We start from the raw sequence: 19,932 nt of genomic DNA, 5'->3' as shown, positions 1-19,932 counted from the left end.
ATTATTATATTCATAAGATAAGATATATACCTAATTAGTAGCTAGCTTATCTAGATAGATATTATTAACTATAAGCAGAATACTAAAAAAGAATTCCCTAGTAATATAACTTAAGATTATAATTAAATAGGGCTATTAATATAATTTATATAACTATAAAGATTAATAGAATTTACTAAAATTAGATAACCCGCTATCTAGAGCAACTTATAGCCATTAATTACCTAACTCTTCTTAATTTTAGAATCTAGATATATAGTCTGGATTAAGAACTAGGGAAGCCTTACTATTTCAAAAGCATCTTTATAGGATAATTCCTATACTCTCTATACCTAATATTAATCTGAAAATCTACCGAGCGGGTTTAATAAAGGTAGGTCTGTATTAAGTACAGTGACGAGAAATTGAATCACTTCTTGATACTCGTCTCCGAAAGTTCCCAGAACTCGCACAAATGAATACATTATGCGCTCAATTACTTCTCGCTCATTAATAAGAGTGAACCCATTCATGAGAGCATCGAAGTCCACCAAGGAAGAGCGTCCGATTGGCAGGGTAGGCTCCTTCGATGTGTGCGGGAGAAGTTGGTTATAGCTTAGCAAAGTGGCGAGACTCAATGCGAGCTGCCGCTCTGTTTGGGGGTCTTGATGCTCTTCAACCAATACTTCATAGAAACTTGAACCATCACTTGAGGCTGCCCAGTCACTAAGTACCTGGGCAATCTCCCCATTCATCGTCCCGCAATATGCGACAAGCAATAGGATATTATTCTCCGGCGTTTGTAGGGAAGGGTGTTGCTGTTCCTGCAAAATCACTATCCGCTCTCTCCTCACCTCCAACATCGACCCTCACTTCAATCGAACCAAATGTCACCCCACAGACCAACTCTTCATTGCTGAGGGGTTATACCCAGATGCTACCTTGACTTGAGGGGAGCATTATTCTGATGACGATGACCACCGCCTGTCCATTAAGCGAGGTATGTAGGGGTCACTGTTGGTGCCTAACGAGCCCGGGCTCACGGGTCTGTGCGCACAGGGCATTTTCCAAGCATTTTCAGGCTTCGCGAATTTGCCTTTGGGGTACTAAATGGCAAAGTCTCAACGTTTACTTGAAGATTATAAGACAACAACAAATAGTTATGGCTTAGGATTTGGGATTTGGGAATTAAAATAAGTCAAGCACAGTTTCATTAATTAATCCTTAGCGATTTAATTTTTTAAATTTTCATTTATAACTAAAATGCCCTCTGCGCACAGACCTGTGAGCCCCGGCTCGTAAGGCTAGTGGCTTTGCCACGCTGAACGGGGTCGCCGAACAGGGCTTTTAGAGCCCTGTAGAGCTGGAAGCTATAGGGGGTTCAGCCCCTATAAGCTTGCCACCGGAGTAGCCGATATAGCTGAAAAGCTCAGCTTTATAGGGGGCTTAAGGCCTATATATACAGGCTACTTACCACTATAGAACAGTAGTCAATTCAGTGCTTTTACCGCCTATTATTTGCTACACGTGACTTCCCTATATAGCCTGAAACCAACAGTCACAAAACTAAGTTTAGATCACGTGAGTGGATATAGTACAAAAAATGCGTTGGTACCGGAAAAAACAATGGTACGAGGAAACGGTTGGCACAAAAGTTGGGTTGGCACCAAAATACTATTAGAATAAACGCATAGTTGGTGCCATTAAACTATTGGTACTAAGAAGCCATTGGTACTATAAAATTACTAGCACCAATAATTTGTTGGTACCACAAAATCATTTGTACTAAGAAATGGTTGGTACGAATGCGTAATTGGTACGAAAAAGCTACTAGTGCTAAGAGACTACTGGTACCATTAAATTACTGGTGCAAATAATTTGCTAGTACTATAAAAACAATTGTACGAAGGAATGGTTGGTACAAGTGCGTCATTAGTGCCAAGAGACTACTGGTGCTATTAAATTACTGGTGCAAATAATTTATTAGTACCAAAAAAACACTAGTACTATTAGATCGCTAGTACTAACAAATTTTTGGTACTAAACCAAAGAGAAATGATTGGTGCAAGCATATAGTTGCCACTTTGCTCGCCGTTTTATCCCTTTTCTAGCTTTCTATCTCCCCTCTTATTTCCTGCTTAACTTATTGCCAGGAGCTTCGAAAGGCGACATGGATGGTGGAGACGTTAGAGACTGTGATTATGTTACTCTATATAGCTAAAGATAGCTATCCAACTGTGTTACCTTATAGAGGGGCAGCTGCCAGTTTATATAAGGGATAGTTTAAGGTAGTTAGTAGTGTTTGGATAGATAGGAAATACTAAATTTAATAAACTTGAGATATCGAATTATATCAAGTTATATCTATATACTATTTATCTTGAATAACCTCTCTATATTATCTGCGTACTTCGTAGCCTGTAAGACTACGTAAATGTCTCTCGCCCTGTGGTCGTCAGGTCCGTTTCTATAATGTCTTACTACTCCACTTTCTCGAGATATCTAAACTCTTGGAAACCTTATTAATAATAAGGACCCTTGATGCTTAGAGTAAAATACTAGGCTGTTCTTCCTGAAGCCGCGCACTTTGACGCGTTAGTTAAACTATGGTCTCAGCTCAGGGCTGGGGACGAACGCCCTAGTGCCTAAGTGCTCGTACTTAAGATGAGGGATCTAATTGCTATCCATGAAAGTCAGAATTTTTAGATACTAGACTTTGAGCTCGAAGATAAGAGCTCTGACGTCTAAGCGCTGGTGTTGGTACTAGCGCTGGGATTTCCTATTGTTGTACTTGGAGGCCAGTACTCTTAGGTCCTAGTGCTTGAGCTTGAATGTGAGCACTTCGGCGTGTAGGTGCGAATGTTTGAGCTGGGATTTCTAGTTGCGGTCCAGCTCTTCTAGGTGTGGATGCTTGAGCTGGCGCAGGTAGTGGTTAGTATCGCATGACGAGACTAAACGGCCGAGGGAAAGGGTGTTAAGAAAAGATTGATTGAAGAGGAAGATGGTCGAGCTGGGTGGGAGGGCGACTTTTATAAACGGTGAAAGCGGCGGCTGGCCCGTGCACGTACCTTGCCCGATGCGGCGGGCGCCAAACCCGGGATAGTAAACACTAGACCTGAGATTACTTTTTTTATATAAAATATATTAATATATTTTAGTAATTAGATATTTCTAAAAATAATATTTTATTATAATTATTAAATTAATATTATTCTTTTATTAATATTTATATTAAACTAAATTTAGGTTTTCTCTAATATATATATATAATTTAAAATAAAAAGAAATTATAATAAAGGAAATTCGAAAATGAAATACTTTATAATAGATTTATAAAAACAATTTAATAATAAAAATATTTAATAAAAGTATTAAAATAAATATTTTATTCTTAAAAATTTAATTTATAATAAGAAATTTAGAAAGTAAAATATTATAATTCCGGAAAAATTTAAAGCTTAAAAAATTTAATTTAATAATAAAATCGAAATTATAATTAAAGAGCTTTAAGAATATAAATATAAGTATTATATAAATAAAAATAATTTTAAAACTAAAAAAAATTAGTTTCATAAAATAATAAAAGTTAAATAAATAATTATTAATTAGTTAATAAAAACTAAATATTTTTTTTATAAGCTATTAAATATATTTATAAAATTAATAAATAGTCTTTTTCTTTAATATAAAATATACTAGATTTATTTTAGGCTATTAAATGCTTTTAGAATTAATCTAAAATCTTTTCTAATTTATATATATAAACTATTTAATATTAGTAATATATAATATTAGTAATATATAATATTATAATATTAATATATAATTCTTTAATTTATTAAATCTAATAAAAACTAGTTATTAATTAAGTTATTTATATAATCTAAAATTATATAATTATTATTTATTATTTATATTCTATTATTTTTAGTTATTTTTATATTATATAATTATAGTTATATTAATAATAATATATAATATTATTATATATTTTATAAAATATTATTATTTAAATAATTATATAATAAATTTCTAATTATATAACTAGTTATATTATCTTATATTTTAAGTATAATTTAATTAGTAAACTAGTTTTTATTAGATTTAATAAATTTAGAAATTATATATTAATATTATTATTTTTATTTTATTAATTTAATATATATATATTTTATATATATTATATAATAATATTTTATATATATTATATAATAATATTTTATATATATTATATAATAATATTTTATATATATTATATAATAATATTATATATTATTAGTAAATTAATAATAATTTATATTAAAATTAATAAAGTAATTAATATTTAAAAATAAGAATTATAATATTATAATATTAATATTAATATATTATTATATAGTAATTATATTCCAGTTATATATAGGCCTATATAACTATATTTACTATATTTGAGCTCTGGCTACTTGTATTATATTTCTATTTTTCTTTTTATTAAATATATACTACTTATATTTATATTTATTATAATAAATAATAGTAATACTTATTAATTTAATTTAATTAAAAGTCTTCTTACTTTTAATTATTTATAAATTCATTTATATTTCTAGTAAAGCTCTCTAAAGCTCTATTTTAATTAGTTAATCTCTTAATTAAGCTATTAACTAGAAACTATTAATTTAGCTAATATAGCCTATTTATTAATATTACTATAATATTATTATATTTCCTAAAGCTTCTATTATTAAATTAAAGACTCCCGAATATTAACTTATAGTTTCCTTTAATTCTAAGGAATTAGGGCTATTAGAATAGCTAGCTATAACTATTTTTAGCCAAGAAATTAGTATTTAAATACTATAATAAATAAATAATAAAGCATTTAGTAAATACTAATTAAATACTATTAATTTAATTATTAAATCTATTATTAATTAAGTTATTTAAAACAAGTTAATTTTCTTTATATAAGATATAATTATAATTTCAAATTATATCTCTTATTCTAGCTTCTCTTACTATTAAATAGCCGCTACTATTAGCTTCTTAATAGCTTTTCCTTCTTTTAGATAAATTCGAATATTCTTATTTTAATTATTAATTACTTTCTCTTTCTCCTAAACTCGAAAATATTAGCCTCTTTAAACTATTAGCCTATATATATCTGCTTAAAATACTAATCTATAAAGGCAAATATCTAATTTACTATAATATTTTTAATTTTATTAATATCTTATATCTAAGTACTAAAAACGTTTATATAAATAAATAATAAATATATTACTTATAGGACTTTATTATAATTTGGTAAACTATAAAACTATTAGATTTATAGAAACTTCTCTTAAAATAGTTATTTTTAGAAATTATTTCCCAGACTCTTATTAATTAGTTTAAGATACTAGCTTCTATTACTCTTAATTAAATTAATAAGATCTATTTTATATATCTCTAAATATATAATAGAATATATATTTCAGAATACCTAACTATCTATTTTTATTTTATTAGATATACCGGTTTTATATCCGAATTCTATATTATTCTAATAATATAAAATATACTAGATTTCTAGATTAGACTAGCTTTAGATACTCTATTAATTAGTATTACTAGAGCCTAATTAATAGCAAATACAAATTCCGAATAGTTAATTATATATAATCTAATAACTAGATTTAAGATATTACTAGTTCTAGCTTTAATAATATTACTAAAGTCTTCTATTTCCTCTTTATTAAAACTCTCTAGTTTCTATATCTCTTATTTATATATTTTTGCTCTAAAGTAGCTTAATAATAAGATATATATAATAATAATAGCCAGAAATAAAGTATATTAGAATTCTTATAGCTAGAATAAGTATTTATAATATAAAGATAACTCGATAAAATTACCTAATCGGGATAAAAAGATTAAATAAAGCTATATTTTGGATCTTGGAAGTAATTAGGCTATTTTTAAGCTTTTAAATAAAAATTATTCGATTTTTTAATCTTTTTATAAAATTAGCTTATATATATATATATAAAGAACTATATAATTCTTTCTTTTTTAGGAGATATATATTATATAATAATTATATTCTAGTTATATATAGGCTTATATAATTATATTTACTATATTTAAGCTCTAGTTACTTATATTATATCTTCTTTCCTCTTTTTATTAAATATATATAAAAATTAAAAATATTAAGATTTTTATAAATTAATATTTTATATTTATATTTTTTTATATTTGTATTTTTTTATATTTTTTTAATATTTATTAAATCTAAAATTTTAAAAGAATTTTCAAAAATAATAAAATAATTTAAATAATTTATTTTAAATCTTTAAATTAGTTTTATTTTTTAAAAATATATAAAATAAAATATATATTATTTTTATTATAAGAAAAAATAAAATAAAGAAATTTAAGTTTATTAATTATTTTTTATTTTTTATTTATATTTAAGAAAAAACTAGATTTTTTAAATTATAATTTAATAAAACTTATAAATTCTTATTAATAATATAAAAATCTTTTAATTTAAAAAATATTATATAAATACTTTCTTAATTTTTTAAAAGATTTAATTAGATTTAATATAAAAAATACTTTATATTTTAAATCTTTAAATTTTAAAGCTATATATAAAGCTATATTTTTCTTAAAAAAAAAGCTTTATATTATAATTCCGGAATTTAAAAACAAGCTAATAATTATAATAAAATAAAAAGAATTAATTAAAAAAGAATTAATATATCTTTAATAAAATAATTAATAAAATAATTATAATTATAGTTTTTTTATATTATATTACAGCTTAATAAAGAAATAATTAAAGAATAATAGTAAACTAATTATTACTTTATATATTTATATAGTACAGATTTTAGACCCCAAAATAATGAAGTCGTCCCGGCACATAGGGTTTTCCGCTAAGCAAGGATGGACGTTAGCATGCGCAATATGCCCTTGCGAAGACACGTGCGGAAGGTTCCCCATATTAAGCTAAACTGGATTTAGAAAATGCTAGGGCCTCTGACCCTAGCGGCTGGGGCTACTGAAACGGTGAGGAAAAGCCCTCCGATCTTAATTTGCCACGTTTAGCTATGACTTTCATCCTAAACTAATATCCGACCATTTAAGGCGCGGACTACTAGTGCGGGTACAGATATTGGCTATTATGATTGCTTCACCTTAACTAAGTCATCCGTGACCTGGGCCCTAGCATTTTCTAGATCCAGTTTAGCTCAATATGGGAGACCTTCCACACATATCTTCACAAAGACATACTGCGCGTGCTGCTTCAGTTATCAAGCCAACCAGCTGAGCTCGGCAGTCTAATATGGAGAATCGTCATCGACGCTATCCAAAACCAGCCTGTCATCCGCAATGCCCAGGTGCATTGAGGAGTATCATCTGAGGGACTTTCGTCCCGTGTCTGCTTGGAGTGAGCCCACGCATCCATCACCCTTGCAGCTGCGATGCTCAGTAGTGCGCGAACCGCTGTGCTGTTCTGCTAAGGCCCCGTTAAACGTCGCAACATCTCGTCGTCTTTCATGATTGATAAAGAGGGTTCTCCTCCCTTATTTCATCTTCGAAAAATCAAAGACTCTTCAGCGTACTGCCAGAGGGCAAAAAGTTATCGTTCACTTATTATCAACTGCGATAAACACCTTAATCCGTCATCTACGTCGCATCAACACCTTCACGTCAACATCACCACGATGGCGTCCCAATCTTCCAAAACTCCACCTCCACGCGTTAGCCGTTGGAACGAAGCAGCGAGTGAGGCTGATGTTGATGTCATTATCACCCTCAAGCCGGAGAGTGTCTTCCATGCTTCTGGTTTCAATCAAATCATCACTTCGGACCCCCCGGGGGTGATTGCGCCGGCCAACCGTAAACCCATCCTGCTCGTGAACGTCACACGGCTGCTGACAGCCGGAGAGAAGTCTTTCTTGCCGGATATTCGTGGTTATGGCCGCAGCTATAACGAACCGTCGTTCGCATCTGATTTGTTCGGCGGAATTTTGAAAGTCATGACTGAACTCGGTCTCAAAAGTGGAAAAATTGGTATCGAATATGATAGCCTAACGGTGAAACACTACTTTCGTCTTGGCGAAATTTTGCCAAATGCGACGTTTGTAGACGTCACTTCGAAGGTCTATGGCTTTCGACTTATCGAGGATCCGGACGAGATCGCCAACGTGCCCATTGCCGCCGAGTCCGCCACGGCCGGACTTACAGCCATGCCGCTACAAGGAATCCGCGTCTTGGAAACGGGCGCTACGCCCGCTGCCCGCCTTGCTGGAGTGCTGCTCGCCGATCAAGGCGCAGACATTTTTTCGCTGGACCACGGTCGTCTATCAAATGGCGGACTTGACGACTATCTAGACCGTGGGAAACTCCTGCTGCCGGCTGCAGTCCTTTCGAGTGTCGAGGGAATTGACATCATCATCGCTGGAAGCGAACCCTCCGCGCGGTCAGTTGAATCACAAATCTCTCTCAGCTTTCCGGCGGTCGCACCCGGAGAGGTTGAATTTGATCTGCCGCCCGATGCCAGTGACGACTTGCTGAATGCTCTGGTCGGCTTCTATACGGACCTCGGCGTAACCAGCAAGCTGCTCGGGCGCAGCGTGACCTATACACCGTTACCGCTTTGCACAGTCTACGCTGCCGTGCTGGGTGTCGTTGCGTCTATGGCGGCACTAACCGATCGCGAACGTTGCGGCGTAGGCCGCGATATCGTGATCCCGAGGCTGGCCGCAGGGCTCTCGGCGGTTGGCGTGCTGGCGCTCGACCTTGAGGGCGTCGAGCCATACCTCCTGCCACCTGGGCTGCTTACCCTCCCGCCGGAACTCATGGTCGAGGTGCCCAAGGCGCGTAGTGATGAAAGCCATATGATCTGGCTCGTCAACAGACTAAACCCTACGGCTGGTTGTTATCGCAGCGCCGACGGCCGGCTCTTGACGCCGGTGACGACTGTGAACCGACGGTTGGCCATTCGGATGTTCGAGCTGCTGGGGCTTTACAAGCATGTAAAGGAAATGGGCATTGTCGATGCTTCTCCCTATGATCCGGCGAGCGAGCTCGTCGCGGACCGCAACATCGCATTACCTCAAGGGATGCGAAACGATTTGAATATCAAACTTGCGGCATTGATGGAGAAGGCCTTTTCAACGAAATCCGCGGTGGAATGGGAAGAGCTGTTCGCGGAGGCGCAGGTTCCTTGTGCCATCGTCCAGGATTTCCCAGAATGGATGAGGAGTTCATGGGCGCGAGAGTCCGGCCTCGTTGAGGAAATCGCCGGACTGGACCGTCCTCAGCTAGGACGCTCAGCCAGCGTCCAGTCCGCCCAACCCTATCCCCCCCTTCAACCCGGACGGCGGCTGGCGGCGGCTACAACGACGTCGTCGAAGGTTCAACATCCGTCTGGCGCGTCTGGCGCGTCTGGCGCGGCTTCCGCTGGCCTCAAACCCTTGGTTGGCTATGTGGTTGTCGATCTCGCGAATGTCATCGCGGGTCCCGCCTGCGGCCGCCTTCTCGCCGAACTCGGCGCCACGGTCTACAAAATTGATACGACCCGACCCGATCATCAGCCGCTCGTCACGATTATTTGGGCTGGTGATGTCGGCCAGGGCAAGCAGAGCATTCTCGTCGATTTGAGGACCCCGGCAGGGCGTGAGGTTCTCGAGCGCCTCGTGGCCACGGCCGACATCGTCGTCATAAATGCGACGGACAGCGGGACCGAAAGACTTGGTCTGAGCCGAGCGCAGCTGGCAAAAATCAATCCCCGCGCGATTGGAATCCAGGTCAGCGCCTTCAAGGGCGAGCGACCGTCGGGCCACGACGACCGCCCCGGGTATGACCCGCTCTTGCAGGCCGCAACCGGAATCATGAGCCGCTTTGGCACGAAGGACATGCCTCTGCTGCACGGCATCGCCTCCTGCGTCGACTACCTCACCGGTTACCTCGGGGCCTTTGCTGCACTTGTGGGCCTTCAAGCTCGCGAGCGGCGCGGCGACCAGAAAGGCGACTGGACCGAGACCTCCCTCGCGCGGGGAGCCGCGCTCGTACAGTTTCCGTTCCAGGCCGGTCCGGGAGCAGCGACAGCACACGGGCCGAGAGCCATTGGCCCGAGCGCAACCGCCCGGCTCCATCAACTTACCGACGGTTGGGTCTTTGCCGAAGCCACCGACGATCTGTCGGAGGCAATGCGCGGTTTGACGGTAAAAGAAGCAACCGAGTTTCTGCGAGAACGAGATGCGTTGGTCGTTCCTGTGCTCACTATCGCGGCGCTCAAACAAAGGTATATGGATAAACCCAGTGAAACGGTCCGATTCCGCCGGACGAAATGCGGTGGACTAGAAACCACGGCTCTTGAGCCTACATGGTTTCGCTTCAACGGTCAAAACCTCGCGCCGGTCGCGGCAGCCGTCCCGCCGGGTAGCGCATATACTGAAGTCCTTTTATCACTCGGATTTACCTCTGCTGAGATTCAAACCATGCTTACAGAGAAGATCATTGGCCAACCCAATTGGCGCCATCTGGCTGAGAATAAGGATACTGATATGCAATGACGGACTGTCCGGCGCGAGAGCCTTGTGAGGGGATGAATAGGTGGCTTTCCTACTTTGGTGAATATGTTGAAGTGTGTATGGCGGCCTGGGGCTTCTGACTACTTGTTTCAAGCACGTCTCACTTCTAGCCCTTACACGTGGCCAGAATCCCTCCGTAGTTTGCTCTGCACGGTTGACAATATACTTGATTTGCCCTAATTGAGTCCTGCGTACGATTCTTGGTTGCATTGATATCGTTGAGCTGGAGACGTTACATCTAATAGAATAGGTTGGAGTTTTTGGTACCTAAGGCTACTATAGTTAGGTAAGCTGGGGTGGCAAATGGCCACTGTAGCCACGCTGAAGCTGTGCCGGGTTTGGAATTTAGTGCTGCTATTGGTAGGCCACTGTTATACGAGGGACTCGGGGAAGGCAATAATATTACTTTTAAATACGCTTCTAATTCGGAAGAAAACTGGATTTTGGAAGAGAATTGGACTTTCTATATTTAGCCAAGAGGCGTGGGATAGTACTAACCCAAATATAGAGTATATTCGATTAGTTTAATAAGTACTATTCCTTATATAAGGGCCTAATTAGTATACTTAAATAAAACTAACTCAATTTCATTTAGCTTTATTATTATTAGCTTCTATCCGAGAACTATATCCCGGCCCGATCCCGTACTAGTAGTTCTCGTTATTATTTATTACTTAAGTATTTGGAAGTATTTACTAGCTAAAGTAATTTTATTTCTTTAATAAAACGCGTTATTTTTATATTAAATAAAATAAGATATAATTTAGATCTTTATATATTTTTATTTCTTTATTTAGTAAAAAGTAGTTTATATTAATAGAAATATATTCTAATATTAAATAAAGGGATTTTATATAATTTATTTTATATATTAAAAGAAACTTAATAATTATTAAAAGTATAAAAGAAACTCAAAAAATAAGCTAAAAAAAAGATTAAATTTATAAAAGCCGAAAAAATAAAGAATAAAATAATTTAAAATCTTATATATATCTTAATTAAAGTTTATATTTATTAGTATAATAATAATTTCTTTTAATATAAAATAAAGTATTAAGTATATAATTAGAAATAATAGCTTATTAAAAATCGAAGTATTTTAAAGAATTTCAAGTTATTATAATTAATTACTTTATTATATAAGCTTTTAAAAAGAAATAGAAGTTTTAATTAATATTTGAATTTAGTAATATTTAATAAAATATATATTTAATAGAGATTTCTAGGCTAATAAAAAAATCAATAATATTTATATTAAAAAGAATTAAAAAATATATAATATATTTAAGAATATTTTAGATAAATTAATATTTAAATATTTAAAAATAATAAAATCCGGTCTAATATAAAACATTTCTTAAAAGTATTATATTAAGCTATATAAGAATTAGCGAGTTATAAATACTTATATTATAGCTATAAGAAATAAGTCTTTTATATATATAATATTGCAAAAAATAACTTAAAAGTATTTATATAATTTAAAATAATATTTATAGTATTTTATAGCTAATAATTTAAATAAGACAAAAAGCTTCTTTAATAATAATAAGACGAATTTAGAAAACTGAATTAGAGAAGCTATTAGTCTTAATATTATTCTTTAATAGTAATATTCTTGCTTTTAATTCTATTCTAGCTTCTTATAAAATATAAAGAAATGAATTCTAAGGTTCTTAGAAAATAATATAGAGATTTCTAATAATAATAGTAAAAATAATAAATGAAATTAATTCTTATTTCTAGCCTTTATAAATATAGGAATTTAGCTAATAGGAATTATATATAAAAATATATAATTTTGAAAATAAATATAAATATTATAGATATAATTTAATATTAATATTATTATAGTTATTATAATATATAGTACTAATAGAAGTTAGACTAGAACTAGAAAGATATCTAGTATCTAAGTAAGGCATTTATAATTATCTAATTATTATATATAACCCCGAGCTTAAGCTAGTATATAGGCCCGTATATAGCTTATAATTATTTAGATCCGAGGCTTTTTCGAGATCCTTTTTTCTCTTTAGCTTTAAATTATTAAAATAGAAATAGTCTAATTATATTTTCTAGGCTCTAGATCTTATATTTATAATATAATTCAAAGTTTACTTATTTCTTAATTCTATAGAGAATTTAAATAATATTTACCTAATTAGTTTTTAATAAATATAAATATAATATACTATAATTATTCCTATACTAGTTAATTAATATAAGAATAAAAGAAAGCCCTAGACTAGCTAGGTAAGTAAATAGGCTAGTAATCTTATTACTAAATAAAGATTTATAAGAAAGCAAGTTCCGGAATAACTAGATAAGTTAAAAGAAGCTATAATACGAGATATTACTAGTATATTACTAGAAGATAAACTAGAGTCTCTTATTAAGTTTCCTAAGAAGTCCGAATATTTTATTAATACTTATAATTAGAAAAATACTTTCTTTTAGAGAACTAAAAAAGAAAAAAGACCTGCTCTATTAAAGGCAAACTTCTAAGAGTTATTCCGGAGCCTAGAGGCTTTATATAAGAAAATTATTAAGCTAATTCTAAAGATATATAATATTCTTATTTATAATAAGAATTATTATAATTAGCTAAAAGAAACTAAATAAGCCTTATAAAAGAATAAAGCTATTATTAAAAAGCTTATTATATAGCCTACTAGAATAACTAGTTCTCTTATTCCAGAAAATAAATATTTAGTTAAATTCCCTAATTCTTTTATTTCTAAAGATATAACTAAGAATAATATTACTTTTAATAATTAGTTAGTTTAGATTAAGAATAAGCTTTATAGTAATTCTAATACTTACTAGATAAAGAACCTTAAGATTATTTATATTTCCGGCTATATAAATAGTTATATTCTTATACTAATTTCTTTTTACCTAAACTAGAATAATTAATATATATATAAGATTATTAGAGAACTATATATTTATCTAGAGAAGCTATATAGTAACTCGAATAAGAAATATAATACTTAATAAGCCTTTAAGAAGCTATTTATAAAAAAGAGCTAGACTTTTTAGGAATTCTATATCTTATTTCTAAGATATATAATAAATAGAAATATTAACTTATAAGATCTTAAAAATAACCTAAATAATAAGCTTACCTGAAAGCTCTAAAAGGCTATAGCTATATATTATAATAACTCGGCTATTTATATTATAAAGTTTATATAATATTATATTATAAATAATTAGTAAATCCGAGCTTATTATAAAAAGAAAGACTAGATATCTAAAAAAGCTAATAAAAATATAAATAAGCCAAGTTCAGAAAGCGCCCCTTATATAAAGCCCGCTTTTAAAACTCTAGTAATAAATAAGCCTATTATTCCGAAGCCCGGATTTTTAAATCTCAAGTATTATAATTATAATAGATTTAGTTATATATCTAGAAACTATCTAAAGTCTAAGATAAAGTATATAAAACAAGTCTTAGTAGCTAAGCTAGTAGTATTTACTATAAGTAATTTATTTAAGAATATAGAATAGGGATATAAGAACTTTTAAAGAAAGTTTTCTTTTTAGGGCTATATTATATAAATATAGTAAAAGTTAATTTAAGCTAGTTACTAGGAAATAAAGTATTTATATTCTCTTATATAATTAGTAATAATAGATTAGGTATTAAGATTTCTTCTTTTATTAATACTAGAATAAATAAATATACTTTTATTAATTCTAAATTTATAAGAATAATTAAATAATTTCTAGATATTAAGTCTATTTAACTAGTATTATTCTATAATATAAGAGAGTTTAATAATAAGTAGGCTATATTTATTACTTACTATATTAAATTTATATTCTTAATTAATAAACGAAAAGATCTAGTATTTATACTAGTTATAAAACTAGGAAAATATAATATAATTTTGGGATAATAGTAATTTATAAATACTAGTATCCTAATTAATTATAAGAATAGAAAATTAATCTAGCTAGATAATTAGCCTAGAAAAAAGAGTTAGGATAAGGTCCTAATTATTATATATAAGAATTTGAAACCTGAGAAAAGTAACTAGTACTAAGAAAATATAAATAAAAAGAATAAAGTTATAGCTATAAATAAGTTCTAGAGACCTTAGCTTATAAAGAAGAAATCTTCTTATTCTTTTTTTAAGCCGGGCTTAGAAAGCCATATATAGTAAAAGAATTAAGCTTAATATTATAGAGAAATACAAGTAATCTTAAGAAATATAAAAGTTTTTTCTAAGCTAGAAACAGAAATATTAAAACTATATTATCTAAAGAAAAGCTATAAGAGCTAGTTAAGGCCTATAGTTAATATTATAGGTATTTTACTAGCTGCTTTCTAGATAAACCTATAAAAAAAGAAGATTTTTTTTTTTATAATATTATTTTTCGAGATTAATAAAAAGCTAGAATTATAATAAGAGAATAAGTTTATTTCAGATAAATAATAGCTAGGAAAAACGGAGCTATAGTAGCTAGTAAGAGTTTTACTAAAGAAGTTTAAAGATTTTATAAATATTTTCTTAAAAGAAGTATTAAATATTTTATTTCTATATTAACTATATAATTATAAGATTTAGATTAATAATTCTAAAAGCCTAGAAAGCCTAAAATATTTCCCGCTTTATTAATAATTAACTTATAAGCTATAAGAGATTAAGTATTTCCTTAAAGAAAACCTCTAATAAGACTTTATTAAGCTAAGCTAGTTTTCTTTCACATTTCTAATTCTTTTTATAAAGAAGACTAATAAAGCTTTCTAATTCTATATTAATTATTATAAGCTAAATAACTTAATATAAAAGAATTATTATTCTTTTTCTTTTATTTATAAGACCTTTATATAGCTAGTTCAAGCCAAGGTTTATATAAAGCTAGATATTTAGCAAGTATTTTATTAGATCTAAATAGATCTAGAATTAAAAGAACTTATAATATTTTATATAAAATATAGGGCCTATAAATATAAAGTTTTTTTAGAAAGGCCTAACTAATAGTTTTATTATATATTAGAGATATATAAATGATATTTTCTTTAATTACCTTAATATTTTTTATATAGCTTATTTAAATAATATCCTAATTTATTTGAATAATTCCCTAAAATATAAAAACTATATATAAAAGATTTTTTTAGTAATTATAGAATACTAGCCTTTAAGTAAATATTAAGAAATTAGAGTTTAAGGTTACTTATATAAAGTATCTAGGCTTTATTATCTTTACTAGAGATATTAAAATAAATCTAGATAAAATAGTAATTATTAAGAACTAGTAATTACTAAAAAATAGTTAAAGAAATATAAGGCTTTCTAGGTTTTTATAACTTTTATTAGTATTTTATTATGAAATATAGCTATATAGTAAAGCCTCTAATAGCTCTAATATATAAGGAAGTTCTATTTAAATAAATAGATTAGTATTAAGAAAGTTTTACTAAGCTAAAATAAACTATATTCTCGGTACTAATTTTATATTACTATAATTTAAATCTCTTTATTATAATTAAAACAGATATATTAAATAGAGTTATAACTAATATTTTCTTATAATAAGACTTCTAGATAGAATTCTAGTATCTAGTAATATTCTTTTTAAAGACTATATAATTAGTAAAACTAAATTATAATATTTATAATAAAGAAATACTTATTATTATTCTTTTTTTAACTAAATAATAAGCGGAACTAAAAGGCCTATAAGAAGTATTCTTTATAATTTATTTAGATTACCGAGTTCTCAAATACTTTATAACTATAAAAAAGCTTTTAATAAGATAAGCTTACTAGGTAAAGTACTTTTCCTGCTATTATTTTAAGCTTATATATTAAATAGGCAAGTTAAATAAATAAGCAAATGCCCTAAATAGGAAATATAAAAATATAATTATTTAGAATAAGATTATAATAATTTACTAGACCCAAATTTTCCTTCTATAATAAAAGATTAATAATAATATTATATAGGATTTCTAATTAGCCCTAATTAAGGCTTTTATAAGCCCGGCTTAAAAAGAAACCTAGTATAATAATATATAGCTAGTAAATAAGCTATTAAATAAGAACTAAGAATTACTAGAACTAGAAAAACTATAGAATAAGGCAAGAAATAAAAAAGAAAGTACTTAGATACTATAAGACGGCCTTTTCTTATAATATAATAAACTATTTATATCTAATAATATAATAATATCTGAAATATTCTTATATATTATTCTTATTTAGGAAATATATATATAGCCCCTAATAAGATACTTAGAATTAATTAAGCTTTAATAGCTTCTTTAGGCTTATTACTACTAGCTAGGCTAAGATATAAATATTAATTAGTATAGGAATAATTATTATATCTATTAATAATCTTATATTTCTAGAAATAAGAAGCTAGGGCTCTTGTATTTATTACTAGTTCCTAATTATTTCTAGTAATATATATTAGTAAATTTCAAGAAATATCTAGAAAATAGAAATAAGTATAATATAATAGTAATCTTTATTAACTATCTAGATAAGTACTCTATTATAATTCCTGTTTGAGATATAGTAATAACTAAAAAGTTAGTATTTTTATTTCTTACTTATATAATTTACTAAATTAGTATTCTAGAGATTATAATATCTAATTAAGGCCTTTACTTTATATTAGATTTATAGAACAAGTTCTATAAATATATTAGTATAAAGCTCAAGTTATTAATTATTAATTATTTCTAAACTAATAGCTAGATAGAAATTATTAACTAGTATTTTAACTAATAGCTATATTTCTATATAAATTATTATTAGAATAATTAGAACAAATAAGTAATAATAATTAATTACTAGTAAGTAGCTTTAGTTTATAAAATTATAAGCTAATTCCCGTTTCTTATAAAGAAGGGCTATAAACTACAGATATTATTTAACTAGAAAACCCAAATATAATTAGGTATCCTAAAGAAAAAGTTAAATAAATAGGAAATAAAAGCCCTAGTAATATAACTCTATAAATTATAATAAAAAATATAAGAGAATATAATATAAGTATAAGAATATTATATTATTTAAGCTAATAAGTATTACTAATTAGTAAATTTTAAAATAAGAAATAAGATATAAATTATTATTAAGTATTAGAAAAATAATTATCCGAGTTATAAGCTAGCTTACTAAATAGAAGAATTATATAAAATCCTGAAATAAGTAAAATATTTCTTTAGGCTTAAGCTTCCGGAATTAATAAGAATATATCTGGTATTTTATATAAAGAAATTATATAAAAATCCAGATAACTTCTTTCCCAAATAAATAAATCCGGAGCTTTTATTATTAGAATTATAAGACAGGAAAATAGAATATAAAATTCAAGAAATATAAGTAATAAAACTGTTTTATAAGAAGCTAAAGTACTAAATTTAGTAAAAAGACTAGGAACCAGATCTAAAGTAATATCTTACTTCCTTATTAAATAATAATACCCTAGCTTTTTAGAGCTTCTATAATAAAAACTTCAAATAGCTAGAACTATTCTAAAATCTCTTTTATTAATTAAATTATACTAAGAATAATATACTACCGAAATTATATAATATAAATAGAAATTCTTTAAAGTTATATATAAAAGGCCCCGGCCTTTAATATATAACCTGTAATTTAGAAATTTAATAGAAACTTTTAAAGCTCGGAAATAAGCTTATTTTAAGAAAAGAAGTAATATTATAATTACTATAATATATAGTACTAGTAGGAATTAGACTAGAGCTAGAGAGATATCTAATATTTAAGTAAGATATCTATAATTACCTGATTATTATATATAACCCCGAGCTTAAGCTAGTATATAGGCCTATATATAGCTTATAATTATTTAGATTCAAGACTTTTTTAAGATTCTTTTCTCTCTTTAGCTTTAAATTATTAAAATAGAAATAATCTAACTATATTTTCTAGATTCTAGATTTTATACTTATAATAAATTTCTTTTTAGCCAAGTATTCTTAATATAATAATAGGATTAATATAATAGTTAAAGGCTTAAAGTTTAAAGAATCTCATATATTAGAAAATACTAAGCTATAGAATAAAGTAAAGAGAATATCTTAATCTTTAGTATTATTCTATTTAAGTAATTCCGGCTTAGCTTTATTTTATATCTATTTCTAATATCCTGTCCTTAGTAGATTATATTCCTATACTAGTTATTATACTTAACTAGTAATATTACTTATTACTTTCTACTATACTTTTTTAACTTTTAGGAATTATACTAATTCCTATACTATATAATAATTTAATAAAGAGATTAAAAGAAAAGTTAAATAATTTTTATTTTATAATAGTATATTATATTATTAAAATTAGCTATACTAAATCTATTTTCTAAGAAATTACTAAACTCAGAAATAGAAATATAATTAATTTTTAGATCTTATTACTTTATATGAGAGTATTATAGAATTATATATTTAATATACTAGAAATTTAAATTTCTTAAATAAGGCTTTAGGTTTAAACTAATATTATAAAGTCTTATCTTAGATATTATATTTTTATAATAGTATTAAGAAAAGAACCAAATAGCCTTAATCCTATATATTGAACCATTACCAGAGATTAGCTATAAGGGAATAAGAGATATTTAATTATTCTATTACTTTAACTCTTACTTGAAAGCATTATGTATTACTAGTTCTATAAGTACAATCTTATAAAGAGGTATAGAGGTAGTTGAACTGGCCAAAAAGACTGACTTTAGCGGTAATACCGATCTTTAAACGGCTATATCAAAATGGTTGGAAAAGGCAAATAACATACTTGGCAAATGGATATTTATACTTGACCTCGAGGATATTTTGCTAGGACCTCTGACCTATTTATTAGCTTAATAAAGAATACCCATAGACTCAGGATTAATTTTCCCTTTCGCTAGTTCCGTTTTAGTCTGCGGACGTGAGCATTTGCCCGGGAATTCGTTTCTGCTCCCTTATAAGGAAGGGTTCTTGCCGGAGCAGATTTTGGATCCCTCTTGTGAATGAGCACGTGACTAGTGATTCAGCCAGACGTCGGCTCCTTAGCCTGAAACTAGAGCCAAGCTAATCATGTGACCGGCAGCCCAGGCCACGACCGTCACAAACACCACCAATTCAACGTTATCGTATTTAAATATATGACTATGACGTCTATTTGCTGAGTAATTGCCTAACTTATTTGATATAACTCGCACTTACTTACCTACTGCTCCGCAATGAATGTTTTTGTATAGTTGTTAAAGAAGGCACAAGCGGCCACACTACGAATCTTGGGGTTTGGAGCTCCCTCTACGTATTCTACCATATGACTATGACTGAGTACTGCGGTTTGGCCCGCTGAATTCGGCCGCTGTTTTACGCAGCCTCGACCGCTCG

At 29.8% G+C, this 19,932-nt stretch overlaps 1 protein-coding gene across 1 annotated transcript; it reads left to right on the top strand.

Moving 5' to 3' along the window:
• Positions 1 to 7,676: 7,676 nt before the first annotated feature.
• K444DRAFT_629239 (CoA-transferase family III) lies at positions 7,677 to 10,532 on the top strand (the record flags this gene model as incomplete). Its single annotated transcript, XM_024883033.1, has 1 exon — positions 7,677 to 10,532. The coding sequence occupies one exon, from the start codon at positions 7,677 to 7,679 to the stop codon at positions 10,530 to 10,532; it is 2,856 nt and encodes a 951-aa protein (XP_024737665.1).
• Positions 10,533 to 19,932: the final 9,400 nt, after the last annotated feature.

The sequence above is a fragment of the Hyaloscypha bicolor genome (genome assembly GCF_002865645.1).
Source record: "Hyaloscypha bicolor E unplaced genomic scaffold K444scaffold_58, whole genome shotgun sequence".
Classification (NCBI taxonomy): Eukaryota; Fungi; Ascomycota; class Leotiomycetes; order Helotiales; family Hyaloscyphaceae; genus Hyaloscypha; species Hyaloscypha bicolor.
This window is presented reverse-complemented; position numbering and strand designations above follow the sequence as displayed.